The sequence below is a fragment of the Amphiprion ocellaris genome, chromosome 5 (genome assembly GCF_022539595.1).
Source record: "Amphiprion ocellaris isolate individual 3 ecotype Okinawa chromosome 5, ASM2253959v1, whole genome shotgun sequence".
Classification (NCBI taxonomy): Eukaryota; Metazoa; Chordata; class Actinopteri; family Pomacentridae; genus Amphiprion; species Amphiprion ocellaris.
Genome location: NC_072770.1, coordinates 34,277,223 through 34,293,792, shown reverse-complemented (window position 1 = coordinate 34,293,792; position 16,570 = coordinate 34,277,223). Strand labels below are relative to the sequence as shown.

At 39.3% G+C, this 16,570-nt stretch overlaps 1 protein-coding gene across 1 annotated transcript in view; it reads right to left on the bottom strand.

The window, feature by feature from the left end:
- Positions 1-16,093, bottom strand: part of syn2b (synapsin IIb) — a 90,058-nt gene extending 73,965 nt beyond the window's left edge. The window contains exon 1 of the mRNA XM_055010649.1: positions 15,069-16,093. Coding sequence (XP_054866624.1) covers positions 15,069-15,511 — 443 coding nt within the window. The 5' untranslated portion in view covers positions 15,512-16,093. The remainder of the gene's footprint in view (positions 1-15,068) is intronic.
- Between the last annotated feature and the right edge of the window lie 477 nt (positions 16,094-16,570).

Sequence of the window (16,570 nt, the reverse complement as noted above, 5' to 3'; positions counted from 1 at the left end):
GTCATAATTTGCCTTAGAAAGATCTTTTTAGCATCTTCCTTTATGTCAGTCAAATCTTTGGAACATGCACCTTCTCGTGAACACAAAGTACTCATCAGGCTGTAAAGAACAACTAAAATGCATTCTTGTTTATGTTTTTGAAGGAACTTGCTTTCTCCAAAAAAGGGGAGACTATGATATTGTTTGAAACACTTCCAGTTTGAAGGAGTCACAAAAGCATAAGTCTTGATTGCATTTTTGCGTGGGACCATTATTCTCAGACTTAAGTTTCATTTTCACTCACTGTTTGATTAAGTTTAAGCACTAAAACTGTAAGTTAGGTTTAGGAAAAAAACACAGTGTGGGTTCTTCAATTTCTAGGTTACCAGGGTGATGAATCCCATATAGTCTCATTTATCCAGTGAGTACTGTAGAACACAATGGTTTGGTTGCACCATATTATCATTCTGCTACAGGGGAAACATTAGGACGATAAACTTTTAGTTTCAGTTTCATTTCAGAGCAGTAGGTCGTAGCTTGGAGGTAGCTGTTGTTTCTCTGAACAAACACAGACAGTGAGTTTCAGTTTTCGGGAGAATGTCAACTGAAATGATTGGACTACATCCCATCCGATATACGATTAGTTGGCTGAAAAAGAGTGACAGTATAAAATAAATGGCAAAAATATGCTGATTAGAAATGTATTTGTAACAGATCACAAATAAATCTCAAAACATATTTAGGAACAGAATTTAGTGGTACAAAAACATATTTCTGTCCAGGTAACAGAGTTTGGTGAATAAAGCTTCGAACATGGGCATAAGCAAGACTAAAAAGTAGGAGAGTAGGCTAAAATACATGAAAATTCTTGCAAATGGCCTAGTGATTGCAAAGACCTCATGTTAATGCAAAACGCAAAACTGGGAGTGGTAAATACATAAAACAAAACAGATTTTAAAAATGGAATTGTGTCATAGAAAAAGAGGAATACATTTCTCTGTTAGTCCTCTGATAACAGTCCAACACTGATTTCTATGTGACTGTGGAAAAGCACTTTTAATAGGCAACAACTGTACACTAATGGCTGCAACAATTCAGCACATATTTTGTCCAAAACAATCTAATTAGTATGACTACATAGCAGCTAAGACAGCAGTAATACAACATTCTTGTCGCTGTGTTTCGGTTTGATCTCAGACAGACAGAATTTTGATATCTAGAGTATTTTATGAAGTAATTCAAAACCATTGCTGTCAAGTCGAGTCACTTTTTTCTGTATCTTTTGTGTGTGAGTGAAAAACAGCATAGAGTTGTTACTGTACCCCATCTGCTGTACTAAAGATGCTGTCCCTTATGAATTGTGCTCAATTTGAATTCATTAACAGACCAAATAATAATGATGCCAAATACTGTGTACTCTCACTTGGATCATAATTGCTCAGATATTTAGGAGGGTTTCCCTTAGATTGTTGTTAATAGGAGGAAAAACAATATCATGCCCTTCCTGTGACACCAATTACACCTTCATTGTTATGTTTTGCCGGGGAAATTAGTCAGAAATGCATCATTAATCAGACTGTACAGCCAGGTCTGTAAGCCTGGGAAGAGTTGGAAGGCAACCATCCATCTTATACTGTAAATCCAATTAGGTAGAACTAAATAATTAACATGCCAATATTGGAACGTGTAGTAATGCATGCTTATCCATATAAAGTGGATTGTTGTAAAAAAGAAAAAAGGGAGGACCACGGCCTCAACACAAGCTTGTTCCACTGTGATACTGAAAATGCTTCCAGAGTCTTCAGCCTGCACTGCTGATGGTCCTGCTGCCAATTAAATGACTTCTGTTAGACACAAGCCCTTTATCTCAAAAAAACAAAAGTAAGAACATTTGCATATTCTAAGAAGTTAATTTCGCATTTGTTGGAATAATTACCTACAGTTGTAACCCCAAAGTTCAAAATCTTTACCTTTGACAAAGCATACAATGTCAATTTTGTTACATAGAACACCTACACAAGTGGTTCACTAATATTAAAATCTGTACTGGATATGATTGCTGTGTTCCTTCAGTCGTAATTAGTCAAGAAATGAGCTAAATGATTGTGTTGACATAATAGCTCCCTGTGCTATGCGGGTGATATTATCACAGTAAGTGCCAATGCTGTTCTCTCACTGTCACTGTCTCAGAAACACACACATACAGAACTGTTTCTTTCACTTCACAGGATATTACATTGACTTACACTCATACCTGAAGACTTGCCCCTACCCTGACCATAAACACTACTTACTTAATCTTATCACTTACCCTAACCTGAACCTAAATGTTCATCCGACTTCAATTTTGACCCCAGAAGGGAGACAAACTCACTCAGTGTGACTGTGCAAGCAGATTTATGTCCCCACACCTTGAGTAATACAAGTGCACAGACATACTGTACAAATTCTCCTTATTCCGAAGTTAACAGAAGAAAACTGAAGAAAAGAGTCTGTCGTGTCAGAATAAATTGAAAGGAGTATTATGAGCCGACAAAGTCCAATCTAATAAAAAAAAATGTAAAAGAACTTACTGTAAGTGCATATGCAGGATGTGAATCACAAGTTGTTGATCTTGGTAATTACTGCATTAGTGCAAGGCCAATTCAATTTGGTTTTATTGCTGTATAATGCTGGTTTAATAGTTACACAGTGTATTTCTGTACTGAAGAAGAGAACACAATTTGCAACTGCAAGTGTGCCTACATTTACGCTACTGGACAGCTAACAGCTCAGCCTTGTGGAGGGTTACATCATGCTGACTGTCTGGTTGTGCATTTACGAGTTGCAGATGAGTTATTACAAAGAGCAATCAAGACAAAGATCCTTTTGTCTTCACTTTAAAAGACTATTTCCTGTCCTGTAATATCTCACAAGGGTAATTTGGTAAAACAAACCCAACACGGGCTCATCTAACTAGCTTTCTGGGAGCTTTAATCTTCAGTTGTTATGGAGCGTAATGTGCTGACATGTAATGATCCAGAACATCCTAAAATAAACCTCTACTGGTAATGGGAAATTCTTCTTTCTCTCTATTTTGAGAAACTGTAGAAAATCCAGTTGAAATCAAACAATATTTCTTCCAAACTTGACCTTTGTCTCGCAAATGGTTCCTGCTTCACTTCCCAAAGAAAACCCATCAATCACATTGACACAGTGACATTTACTGATCTCACAACAGATGTTGGCACTCCATCTATTTCATTAACAGGTAAATGGGAGGAGCTAGTTTGGGTATACCTGTTTCTAGAAATAAATTTGCTTTGAGGGCTTTACTGGGGCAACATCTGTGCTCTGTATTTTGAATCAGCAGCAGGGTAAAACGCTGCAGCAGCAGCAGCTCCCAGCCACCTCTGATCCCACCGTCCACCACAGGCGGCTGCTATCCACCAACTTTAATCTCATCACACAGCGAAACAGAGCAAGCTGTAGCTTAAAATGGAGGAAATGGTTAGCAATATATCTGCAGAGACGTGGCAGTCTGGATCCCAGTTAAATGATCGGTTCAAAATATTAAGAACTCTGTGAGAAAATACCTGGTTCATGGACAGGAACTAGGAAGTACAAGTGTACAAGTGCTGGCGTTTCTAAAAATTTCAGGGGATGTGGTAGCTGTAATTTTCTACCACTACTCATTTTCTATCCATGGTCCATCAGACTCCTGAACTCAAAACACCTGTCCACCTGAATGCACAATGTCACTTTTAATGGTTCAAATGCTGCTCGCGTGCAATTTCCTGACCATATTTATTCTATTTTATTGGTTTTTAGTTAATTTCATTTACCTCCCATATTGTATATATCTGGCCTCCTTTGCATATGTTATTTTAATATTGTCTTGTTTTATATGTACATTTGATTTTAATATTTAATGCTGATATTCTATTTCTTATTGCTTGTTATTAATGCACCGTCCAGCAGAAGCTATTTATATTTTCTTCATGCCTCCATGTATGATGACCATAAAGCTATTCTATTTTGATGTTGCATTTCAGCTAAAAATACCCAATGACCAAGCTTAAAATGTGCACCACATATTGTCAGGAAGAGGCTACAGATTATTTTGTTGAAAAACAATTTTATAGTGTGCCTCTTCAGTCCATCCTTTAACTATAACTGCTTAGAGGAGAACTGTGGCTTATCCACACTGGGCTGGAGGCGGCGTACATCCTGGACAGGTTGCACAGACAACAATGTACAGTCACACCTTACTATAATCTGCATCTCTCTGGAAAGAAAGCATGTAGGAGCAACATGCACACAGGAAGTCGTATATAAAGCACAATGAGGACTGTCCTGATTAAATTGACTCCTGCATTCCGGTCATTCGACTTCCATCTGACCTCTATACACATGGCTTTCATGAAAATATTTTAATCATGTAGGTAGTTGAGACTTTAAAAAAAAAAAAAAAAACATTTATTAGACCTTATGGTTCAAATTGTGACATTACAGTCAGGAAGGCTGTTTGTGATTTATTTTTAAAGGGACATGAAGACAAAGCATAAATGAGAGAAAAAGGCAGTGAGATGTCAGCCGAGGAAGTTCCAATTTCGATGTCTTGTTTCATTTATTTGCAGGAAACTAGCTGTAATCTGTAAAGAGGTCTTTGTCATGAAAATCACATCTATCCCTCCTTTCAACCACAAATTTTCAAGATTACTGAAGAGGATCACCCGTTGCCATGACAACAGTGGGCTATTTCACCAGAGGTTGTGATGCTGATTGGTCTTGTTTATGGCCCTCTAAGGTAACTGAATGCTTCGTGCAGAGTAACAAGTTTATCTCTGGAATACTGCAGAGACTCAGAACAAATAAAATCAGCGATGATAACAACACAATCAATACAATTGCAGTTTCTTTGTGTTATTGTACCATGTGTTCTAGTTGCAGTAGAGAGTGCAACTCATTATGTTGGTCAGTCAGTCCATTGCAGCATACACAGCTATAGGAGAAATCATTGAACCATGAGGAGGAGTGTAGCTGAATCAACTCCAGTTTATTTTGGTTAATAAAGTACAAATGTCATACGATAGCCCCAAACTATTGAAGTACATTTTTACTGTAGTCTAAAAAATATTTAATACAAACCTCTGCCACTGAAAGAAGTAAAACTGGTTTAAGGACAGCAGGACAGAAATGAATAAATCTATAGAGCTCTGCTTCTTTAACATGCTGATTGCTCGCTCTAAGTACCTCCTTCTCCTACTGAAGTGGCTACTTAACGGAAGAGGATTTAAGAGGTCTGTTTGTACACTGTGTGCATGCTACAATCATACTAAAGGTCAACATGTGCACAGATTAAATTAAACTAACCTTGACATATGTGACATGTCTGCCAGGGCATTGATCTTTCACCTGATATCCCATCATTGGATGGAAGTAGATTTTCACATCATAAAGTGGACAAAATTCATTTTGTATTGCAGCACTTCCATTTGCTTTGCAATTTATTTTACATCTAACCTGCAATAATAGTATGACAGCCTCAAGTAAAATATTTTACACTGTTTTAATGTATATTACAGATATAGACTATTAACATCTTAAGTATTGATTACTGCCAAAACTTACTGTCTTTTTTATTGTTTCATTGCGTCTGTTTATTGCTTTTGTTTTGATTTTAAAATCAATTTTCTATATCTAAAAGGACACCATTCTAACAGATCCTCTATTTTCCAGCCATCAATATGACTACATTATAGATCAGTTCACATAAAAAAAGTCCTCTTTACAAATTTTCTATTTCAAACGAGAAGCAGCCATTTCACTAAATAGTTTAGCAGGAGCAGGGGCTGGTGATGTTAGCTCATGTAAATAGCTAACCAGTGACTGGGCTGTTTTCCTGATTTTGTTGGCTAAAATTGCATGATAAACCCAACAACTAACAGAATACAAATTTAACTGTGCTTGTTACATTGCTAGTTCACAAACAAACACAGAGAGACACAACAAACAATAAACTGAGTCAAACAGAAGAAGGGGTTCTTTGCATCCCCCAAATAGGTTTTAGCCAGCACTGATGGGAAAGTCAGCAGAGATTTACAGTAAAATGTATATCTTTCTGTCAAATAAGATAACACAAACCTATTGCTTTTACTGTATGTAGACTGATCATGCTACTGTCTCTCCAGAAAGGGCCATTCAAAGCCAAGAAAAACCCTGACAAGTACTGGTGTCATTTTACATATGGGTGTTTGCCAAGTTAAATGAAATCTTTGACAAGAATGTCAAAACCTTTTGTCAACAGTTCACTTCTTTGTTGCTTGCTGGAGTAAGAGATCAGCTTGGCTCTGTTTTGGCATCATTCACTTTGCAATTCATTTAGGCTACACTGCCGCCTGTGGCTTTTTGGATAAATTAAACTTTTTGGAATAAAGCCGCTCAAGCTGTTTGGTTCTTTCAGCTATGCAGCCTACTGAGGTGTAAATTTATGGAGAAAGCACAGGCAGTAAGTGCAGTGCTTATCTAATTGTCTTTGCAAAATGTCCGCCACAGCTGACAAATGAGGAAAAAAGCAATGAAAAAGTAGAAAGAGACATGCACACTTACTAATTGTACAACTGGGACATTTTCCTTCCTGCCAAAGTTAAATTAGCTAAATAGCTATACTGCACTTATCCCCCCAAATTCCGGACACTGAGTTAATGATTGATCTGTGATCTTTAGTCCCAACAGGCCTGAAGGATAAAAGCTCTTCTTAAAGCTGGTTATTAGTTGGCGGGTATGGACACAGCCAGTGTCACAAATCTGCATGCACTAATAGCCTGGTCTCATGGGATTAAGCACAAGCATTATGTTTATTAGGGTATTCCTCACAGAGACAATATGGGAGACATGAGCATATTATAAAATGCTGCACAATAAAACCAGCTTCAGTTCAATTTATATTGCGTTTATTCACCACATTCTCATGACCCCGATTTCCAAGATAAAAACAAAAAACTTTTGCACCTGATTTCTGAGACACCATACTGTACCATGAAGTTAAAAAAAAACTGAATCGCCCAACAGGCTAACAGGGTATTCAGCTGCTTGACTATGTTGACAGTCAAATGAAAGCAAACGTATAATTACACTGTATAATTAATTATATTTCTCACCATGCATCATTGAGTCTCTGTTGTAGCAATGCCCCATTTGCATTTTGCATATCAAAAAGTAATAAAATTAGCCTCTTTCTGGTGGCTGTAGTTTAGTTTTTATTCATCTGTAAAGAAATGCATTTCCTGGCACTGAACACTAGAAAGAATAGTTCATATATTATACAGAATTATGGACACCAAACAAAGGTACATAGAAAGAAGGCACAGTCACACAGTAAGGCCAAGCCCTTACAATATGATATTATATAATATAAAAAAGGTCAACAAATCTAGCAGTTTCCTTTAAGCAATGACTTTGGTGACAGTGGGGAAAAAAAAAATGTGGAAATGCGGAAATCCTCGAAACTGAGCATCAGCATAAGTCGTACAAAACTTAAGTATCATCTCATCCTTCAGGCAGGATGACATATCTTCTTTGTGATATCCAAAGGAGTTGTCCACATTACAAAACATAAACAAATGAGAAATGCTTTCATTTTCTTGGAATTGTCCTTTAAGACAATTTCAATCATGCAATACACCAAGTTTGGAACACGTAAAATCCCTTTTGGAGTTAATTCTGTCTCATCCGTTGGCCTCAAAATGCCACCAGTCTAGTATCACAAGAGCTCAGAGGTACAAGACATTAAGAAGTCCAACCCAAGAGCAGCCTGTAAAGTCAACATGACATTGTGACTGGCTGTAATAAGGTCAGCTCTCAGCCTGTGTGTTCGGCAATACGACCTGCAGCTGAGAGCCATGATGCCACCGATAACGCCTAATCACTACCACGAAGTCAAACCACAGCCAACAGAGAGCACAGACACCTTTTACTGTTTATAGTGTATGTATTGTTCTGTATGTGGGTGAGTTCTTAAAAAGTGTAGACCGCTAAGGAAATGCTGTTTTTTTAGCAAATAACCTTCTACAATTGACCACTTTATTACCAAACCATTTTTGTTTAAGAAACCTGGACAGCAGAAACAAGGAGGAATACAACATCCAAAAATGCTGGATTCTGTGGGATTTTTTCTCCCCATCATGTATAATTGGATGACAAAACAGAAACAGAGGATCCAGGTGCTAGTTTGTGTGTGTGTGTGTGTGTGTGATGTTGAAAGAGACATAAAAGGCTCCACCTCCCCACCTGCTCTCACTGTGTACACTGGCAGTGAATGAATGCAAACACCTAGACATGCAAACTAGTTTATGTTCAAGTCAGGACATTGCAATCACACCAAAAACTGATCAAGTTCATAAAACGGTCTCCCGTTCTGCTGTGCAGCTACCAGGAACGAATAACCCCAAACTGTTGATCCAGACTTCTCCCCTAGTGTTACCAGTAGGTCATTTTTCATGTATCCTACCAAATATCTCAACATTTACTGAATGGATTGGCACAAAATCTGGTACAGACATTTGTGGTCTCTAGAGGATGAATCCTAGTGAATTTAGTGATCCTGTGACACATCAAGTGCTATTTCTTCATGACCAAATACCTTCAAAACCAATGACACTACAATCAGCATCAGTTGTACTTACTTGTTAATTAGCAACTGTTACCATGCTAATATGCTAACCAAAACAGTAACCAGAAACATATCTGCTGTTTGCATGCATGCAGTAACATTTAGTTTAAAGCATGGTATCACATTGCTGCTTACATGACTGTATACTCTTGGCCTTGTCCAGTTGTTTATGCTTCAAAGTTGGAAGAACTGGGTTAAAAGAATGTCTATACCTTTTGCAGAATGAATTTCAAATGTATTTTGCATACTGGATGTTCAGTATCCCATTAGAGCTAAAGCTCCAGCTTGAGCTTCAGGGCAAAGGGGTGACATTCACCATCAACCTGCAGTCAAACCAACAAAACCTTCCGCCACGAGTCATTTCAAGAGTCAACAATCTGAAATAATCTCCCTGATGGGCACTTATGCAATCTAGGTGCCGAACACACTCACTGGCACGCTGGAAGAAACTGCAGAGTACATATTCAGTAGATAAACAGAGATTTAAAGAAAGGGGAAGCAAAAAAGAGGAAGAGAGAGAGAGAGAGAGACGCAGACAGATATAGAGAGCAAAGGAAAGAGAGCAGATGTGGCCTTTGGGCTAAAACTGCTGAATCACCATGTCTGCTCTCATTACTTCATCACATCATGAACCTGGAGCACTTTCTCCAGAGCCACACAGAGTGCCTGTCATGATAAAAGGCAGGGAGGAAAACATAGACAACAACCAACAGAGAGAGAGAGAGAGGCTGGGCCAAACAGGAAGCAGCATTACATTCAGAGTAAACAACAAAAGGGAGATTCCCAGATTGCCTCCTTCTCTCTTCCTTAATTCTCCCCGCTGTGCTGACATCACCTTGAAAGACCCTAGAGGACAGTGTCTTACCTCTCATCCATCTCAGTGGGCTCAGGTCTGTTACATAAGGATATATGAGGCTGCTCAAAAACACATCCACATTCTGGATTGCCTGAAAATGCACTCACTCTTTCATCTTCCAGGTTTATTACTGGACGCCCATTGTGGCCTCTTTTTGTGGCACATTCTCAGACACTCATCATAGTAGCACTTGAGAACGTAGAGGATGAGCCATCAGATGAAGGGCGAGTCGTGATGCCCGTGGTTGCTTATACAACAGCCAGCCAGCATTTAAAAAGACAATGCCAGCGTCATTTGGAGTTGTCGCTCATTTGTATCTGCATGTCTAGTTTCGCTCTGTTTGTAGTGCATGCCAAATGCGTATTTAATGCTCATTTTGATTTGATCAGTATGCAAAGTCTAGCCGGATGGAGAAAAGGAAGTTTAAATTAGGGAAGAGAAGAGATGAATTGTATGGAAGCAGAGTGGTCTAACCCACCATTTTGAGAAAAATGGGTTCAAAGTTTTGTGTTTTCAAGAATGGTTTAACATTCTAAGTGCCACTGTAACGTTATATCTGGATTGTGGGTTAGACCACTTTGCCACTAAAATCTAGAACATAAAATATTAAATACATTATATAAAACTCAGTTCAGAATTAATGTGGGTTAGACCACTCTGCCTCTAACCCCCTCAGATATCATTTGCTGAAGTGGAGAATCATGGTACAGAGAGCTAAAGAAGACAGACAGAGCAAGAGAAAATTAAAAATGTATCATCCAATCACGATATATTATCACAGTTAAAACACACACACACACACACATACATATAGGTGAAAATAACTAATACTAATTGCATGCCAATCCCCTTTAGGTTTTGCATCAATCTTCTCAAAAAATATTGATTAAAAGTCATGGATATGAATTTAAAAGGGATTTGTCTCTTATTCTTAGAAGACAAGTAGTTTTCAGTAACACTATATGGTGAAACCTCTAAAGGACAAAATGCAGATTAGTTCAATTTATGTTTGCTGTAGTCCACTGTTCTGCCTCGACGAAGGGTTATTATAGTCCTGAGCTGCCATCTTGCTCAAAGCACTTCTCCACCTTGGCCCGCCAGCATTACAATGAACTCTGTATTGATTTTCCAATACATTTTAGAATTGATTTAAACATTGTATTACTTGGTTTGGGTCAGGGAGTATTTATTATTAAAATGTAGCCTGCTGCCATTTTAGAAGGTTGCGGAATGTGGCACATTGTGTGAAGAGGCAGCCCAGTACTGCTATTATTAAAATGGATGTAGTTTAGTCATGCTTAATCTCTGCTGCATCAAAATCGGTTGAGTCTCGGGTGAGAATTTTCAGAACAAATTCAATAGCATCAGTATTTACTCACTGACTTATTTTTGAAACGTTGTTACTCACACAAATGAAAATTCTGATTAGGCAGGATAAAAAGAGTTTTTCAAATCTCACTCTGGGCTGGTGGTGGACCCAAGGTTGTTCATTTTTGCTCTATAGTTGTGGAGCTTCTGATGGAATTTGGGTTTTGTTTTTGCAGAATTTTCAAAAAATGTGGACTGGTCCTAAAATATGATAGATCTCTTAATATCCTAGGAGCCTGAAGATGGTCTTAGATCATATATATGTATATACATATATCATGTATATATAGATATATGTGGAAGTGCCTGATGTATGCTCTGTTTTTCAGATTACATCACTGAGTGTCAAGCCCGCTCGTGTGTCTGAGGAAAATCAATAACATTTAGCAGAGTGCCTCTCTGGGCCAAATGCCTAAAAGAAACCTCAGTCTGCATTCAACCCCCCAAAAAGAACGACATTAATATTTATGTCGAGCTGTTCTAATGAGAGATTGTTTACAAACAAAATGCAAAGGCTTATGAAAATAATGCATTACATTATTTATATTGTAAAAGCTATTACTTGGTACCACTGTAGCTGCTCTTGCCCTACAGTAATTTTGTATTACAGTACTTGAAAACATTTCCTGTATGAGCCAAGGCAAAGATGTGCAGGAGTGAAAAAATGTTTCTACACAGACTACATCTAAATATTATAATTCACAGCTTTCACTTAGCAAAAAGGTGTGTATCCATTTGTATACTGTACATGTCTCACAGATGTAGAGTAAACAGAACCCGCTCTTGATAAAACCACAGTACATCATGTGAGTCAGACCACACTGTTAGCGGTTTGACTCACATGACTCACACTTAAAATGATTAGCAAAAGACAGTGGAAATTACAGCAGCAACAAGCTACAGCGACTGTAAAGGTAACACTTGTAGGAATAAATGTTTTTGCACTCAACAAAAAACTGGTGAAAAAATGGCAATAAGAACGCCTGAAAAAAATCTGTAAATAAACGGTGGAATCCTGCAGCATTCAAAAACTATAAAAACAGTGAAAATAACAGCAAATATCTGTCAAATATTGTTATTAAATTAAGTAACACTGTAACTGTACTGTCACATGATAAAAAATTTTTAAATGCTATTTGTAAAAATACACATTTTTGATGTGGACAATATATACAGTTCTTTTTTTGTGTTTTTACATGATGATATCTATATATTAACAAAACAGGGAAACATGATAGACTATTTCTCAATCTTTGTGTACATAACTTTTAAATAATATGAAAAATCCAGAAAATAATAATCTTTTTTGCTGATTTAAATGGAGAAAAACCTGTGAAATCTGATGGCCAAATGTAAAAGAGAAAATTACCATTTGTTTCAGTACAAATTCTTGATGTGGACTGTTTTTTTATACACATTTTTGTTTTGTTTGTTTAACATGGAAATTGATTTAAAATTACTTTTTCTGTGATTTTACTAGTTATCATCTGTAATTTAACAGAAAATTTGTAGAAAACTATTTAATAAACAGCCATTTTTTATAGTGTATGTAGTCAGCCCTAGTTCATATATTTAAAGATGTTGTAAACCCAAATCTGTTACATCTATTTTCATTTCTGTCCAGCAATGAACTGTCTGATATGGCAGCTTACAGTTGAAGTGTATCATAACCAGATACACGTGATTTTGTTGAATCATTGCAGATCTAGATGTATGACTGTATAAAGTAAAGCGATGCATTCAAATGCCTCTTTTATGAATTAAGGTTGCAGCGTCTCGCATTCAGACACATCATGGCTGGCTGTCATCCAGTCATAAGCCACCAAAACAGTCGCAGCAAGAAATACAAGATTACCATAACATAAAGCTGAGAGTCACATTTAGTCAGTACAGTTTAGTGGAGTATCAGTACATCTACATATGCATAATGCATAGAGATAATCCTGTGCTGATGGTGTTGGAAATTACAAGTAAAAACCCTTCAGTCCATTTTAAACCTTCAGTGTCCTGAACTGTGGCATTACCTCATCAGCAACCAATGGGATTAGTTTATCTAGCAATGGCACTGGAGAGGTACAACTCCACATGAACACCACCAATGTGATTTGTGACAGTGAATTGTGACAGTGCATTTATATAACTGCATTTGCATTTTACAATTTGCAGACATTGAACCTCTTCCCTTCTTTTTTTGTTCTTTTTGGAGCAAAAAGACTTAAAGTTTTATATACAACATGCATCTGACTATATGCAAACATAAATGAGGTCTTCAGAGAGAGAAAACCCCCAAAGGTCTCTTGTGAAAGTGTCAGAAAACCTGGACGTAATATAGAAACAGGATAGTGATCCTTTAAAGTCAGCAAGTTTTAAGTTTTTTGTGCATGTAAATTTTTTTTTTAAATCCATATCTATAATATATATACTAGAATTTTTAATCCTGCAAAGTTCACCATGAAAATGCCACAAGACCTGACTGACAGTAGTCATCAGTAATTTGGACAATATGATTTGACTGCTCTTGTGCAAAATACATAAGAAATAAAACACTTTTTTCCCCCCAAAATGACAAGTTTTTAAATCCTTCAATGCCAAACATGTACACATTTATAAACCAAAAGACAAGCAGGGGAGGGGGCTGTGGATGCAGGCATCCTTGAGGAGTTCATGGGTTAAATCTCAGTGTCACCTACAAGACAGATCCCCAGAGAAGAATGCATTTGCATTCTTTGTGTTACTAAAGCCAGTTTATATTCATGCATTAATAATTTACTAAAATAGAATCGAAAATCCAGTTTCTAATCTGCCTTTGCAACGACCAAAAAGCATTTTGTACTGAGGTAGCTTTTAAAATCAAAACAGAATGAGATGATAATAAAGCGAACATGGCCAAACATATCCAAGCTGACAAAACGCTCACAACTCAAGGTCCACTTATCAGCTTTTTCTTGGAGCTTTCGACGGTATCACACAATCCTCCAGACAAGATGGAGTTTGGTAGAGCTATAGATATCCAAATCTGTCACTATACTTGGACTATTTGGCCACAGTTCAGCTTGCCAGTCTTGACTTTGGAAGCGGTACCAATCAAGTTCCACTTATTTTGGAGCTTTTTGCAGTACTACATCACGCTTAGCTCAACAATCTGGTGCTGAACAATAGCTGCCAGATGAAAACACTCCATAGTATCCATTAAATTCAAAAGGTCAGACGTGTCTTGTGGCTTCTGCTTTTTCACGTTGATATCCAATATAAGGCTGACAAGATAAAGCTACACCTGCATAATGAAAGAACTGTGAAATCAATCAACATCCACAGACACACACACACACAAAACAAAACATTTACAGCATTGAAAATATGAGTTGCAGGGACAGAATGCAGTGAGTGTGAAAGCAACATTATTACAGAGCCAAGGACTCACATTTTACTTGCAGAAGACAATGTTTTATTCAGAGCTACATGCTCTTGTATGACAGAGTATGATGTACGAGTTGATATCATAAGGATTATATCCTGTTACCCAACTTGTACCGTCAATGGATGGAAACACTTACTCATAGCTCGAACACACACACACACACACACACACACACACACACACACATGCACACACATCAACAGAAGCATACGCGTACATGCCGTCACGAAGACATGTAAAAACGCAAGAACAGAAACAAGTGACAGCGTTGGGTGGTGGGATGTGTGAGTCCAAACCCCAGAGAATATCAGTCCTGTCTGTTCAGATTAATAGAGCTGTTTCTATTTTGGGAGCAGCTTCAAGGAGAGCTTGGAATACATTTCAATACAAAGACACGAAACAAACAAAAACAACAGAATAAAGCATGAATAAGGCTCATTTCATGTACGTGTAGCTGCATTACTGGAACATGTGAACCATTTATTTGTTTTGATCTCATCAAGGACTGCACGAATCGATCATTTTGGTCTGAATATGTGCCAGTCAGCATTAGGCCAGCGCACCCACACTTAAATTTGTGTTTTTAACAGTAAGTCATTTTCTTTTTGGCTCGCTATTAACCAAATATTCTTCACGCCAAAACTCAGCCGCAGAGTGCTTGCTTCTTAAGGGTCACCGAGAATTCCAATTTCATTCAATAAGGCTCAACACAGAAACCGGCTGCATCAACTTCCCATCAGGCATTTGGACAACACTCAACCAATCATTAAAGTCACTACCATCTGAATACTCACCACTCATGCTGGGGCTCATCAATGACCAACAGAATCTTGAACTTCTTGGAGAGGGAAGGAGAGGGAGCCGTCTGCTCCACGAACCCGGCGGCAGACGCAGCAGTCTGTTTGACCACGTTGGTGATGGAGGTGAAGGAGCTGAAGAAGCCAGAGGAACCACCGGAGGAGGAGGACTGGGCCTGCTGAGGCTGCTGAGCCGGCTGGGACGGACGCCGCTCCTGAGCCGCGGGGGAGCTGGCCGGAACCTGGGATGGTGCTGGAGCTTTGGTAGGGGACTGGGCAGGAGCAGGAGCTGTGGCAGGAGGTGCACCTTGCTGGGAAGGGGAGGAGGCAGTTGGGGGAGGAGGAGCAGGTGGGTCAGGCCTCTGGAGGTCTGTCATGTAGCCATTGGGCAGGTTGGACATGAAGCTGCTGTCAGAGAGACGGCGTCGGAGGAAGTTCATGATTGCGGTCGAAAGGTGGGTCTTTTAGTCGATCAGCTGGCCGCGCTCTTTGTTTCCTGGCCGAATGGGATGAAAGCAGTAGCCGGCGAGATCAGAGGTTAGATGAATGACAGAAAGCAAATCAGTCCAAAGTGGTCGAGGGAATGCGTGACGGAGGAGCTGCTTCACTGTTGGAGGAATGGAGAGCAGGAAGGAAGGGAAGGATGGATGAAGCGATGGATACAGCTCTGGTCCAGTCTTCAAGAGACAGCTCTCCAAAGTGCTGCTTAAGCCAGCGAAACGGCGCGCTTGTGTGGTGATCCTTCTCCTGAGCCTCACGCCTCCTCACAAAACACGGGTGTGTGATGCGTGAAAGTGTGTGTCTGCAAGAGAGAGAGAGAGAGAGATAGAGTGGCAGAGAGAGAGGTATGGTGTCGCCCCCTTTGGTGAGGTGCTGGTGCTCTCCCTCCTCTACTCTGCCTTCCTGCCTCCTCAGCTGCTGCAAGCTGAATGCACTCAAGAGATGCTGCTCTCTCTGCTTATCTCACCCTTTCACTCGCTCACGCTCCCTCTGCCCTTTTCCTCGCTCACTCATCTCACTCGGCACGCTCACTGGCTCTCTCTCCCCCCTCCTCCCCTGCCTCCCCACCCTCCTCCTCCTCCTCTCTCCTGTCATCATCCTCCTACATCATAGGCTACGTTTATGTGTCGTGCTGCAGCCTTGTAGCGCTGCGTGCCGTGTGCAACCAGTGGAAGGGGTTTCCTGCAAACGCGCATAAGGTGGAGTTCACAGATGGAAATGCCATCCACCCTGCTCTGCAAGCCCCACCTTCTTCTCCCACCATCCGTCCATCTTTCCACCTCGTGCTCGACATGTCGTCCCTTAATCCCTTTTCCCACCGTTTGTGTGTGACAATGCTGAAACATTTTCTCCCAGATATAGTCTCGTAGAACTGAAAACATTCCCCGTCCTCTGGGATTGAGCAGCTGCCAGTTTTGTCCCCCATTAAAAGCATGTAGCATAAAAGGAGGGCAGGAAGGATTTGTAATTTAAAGCATTATGGTGAAGAAGCCTGGTGT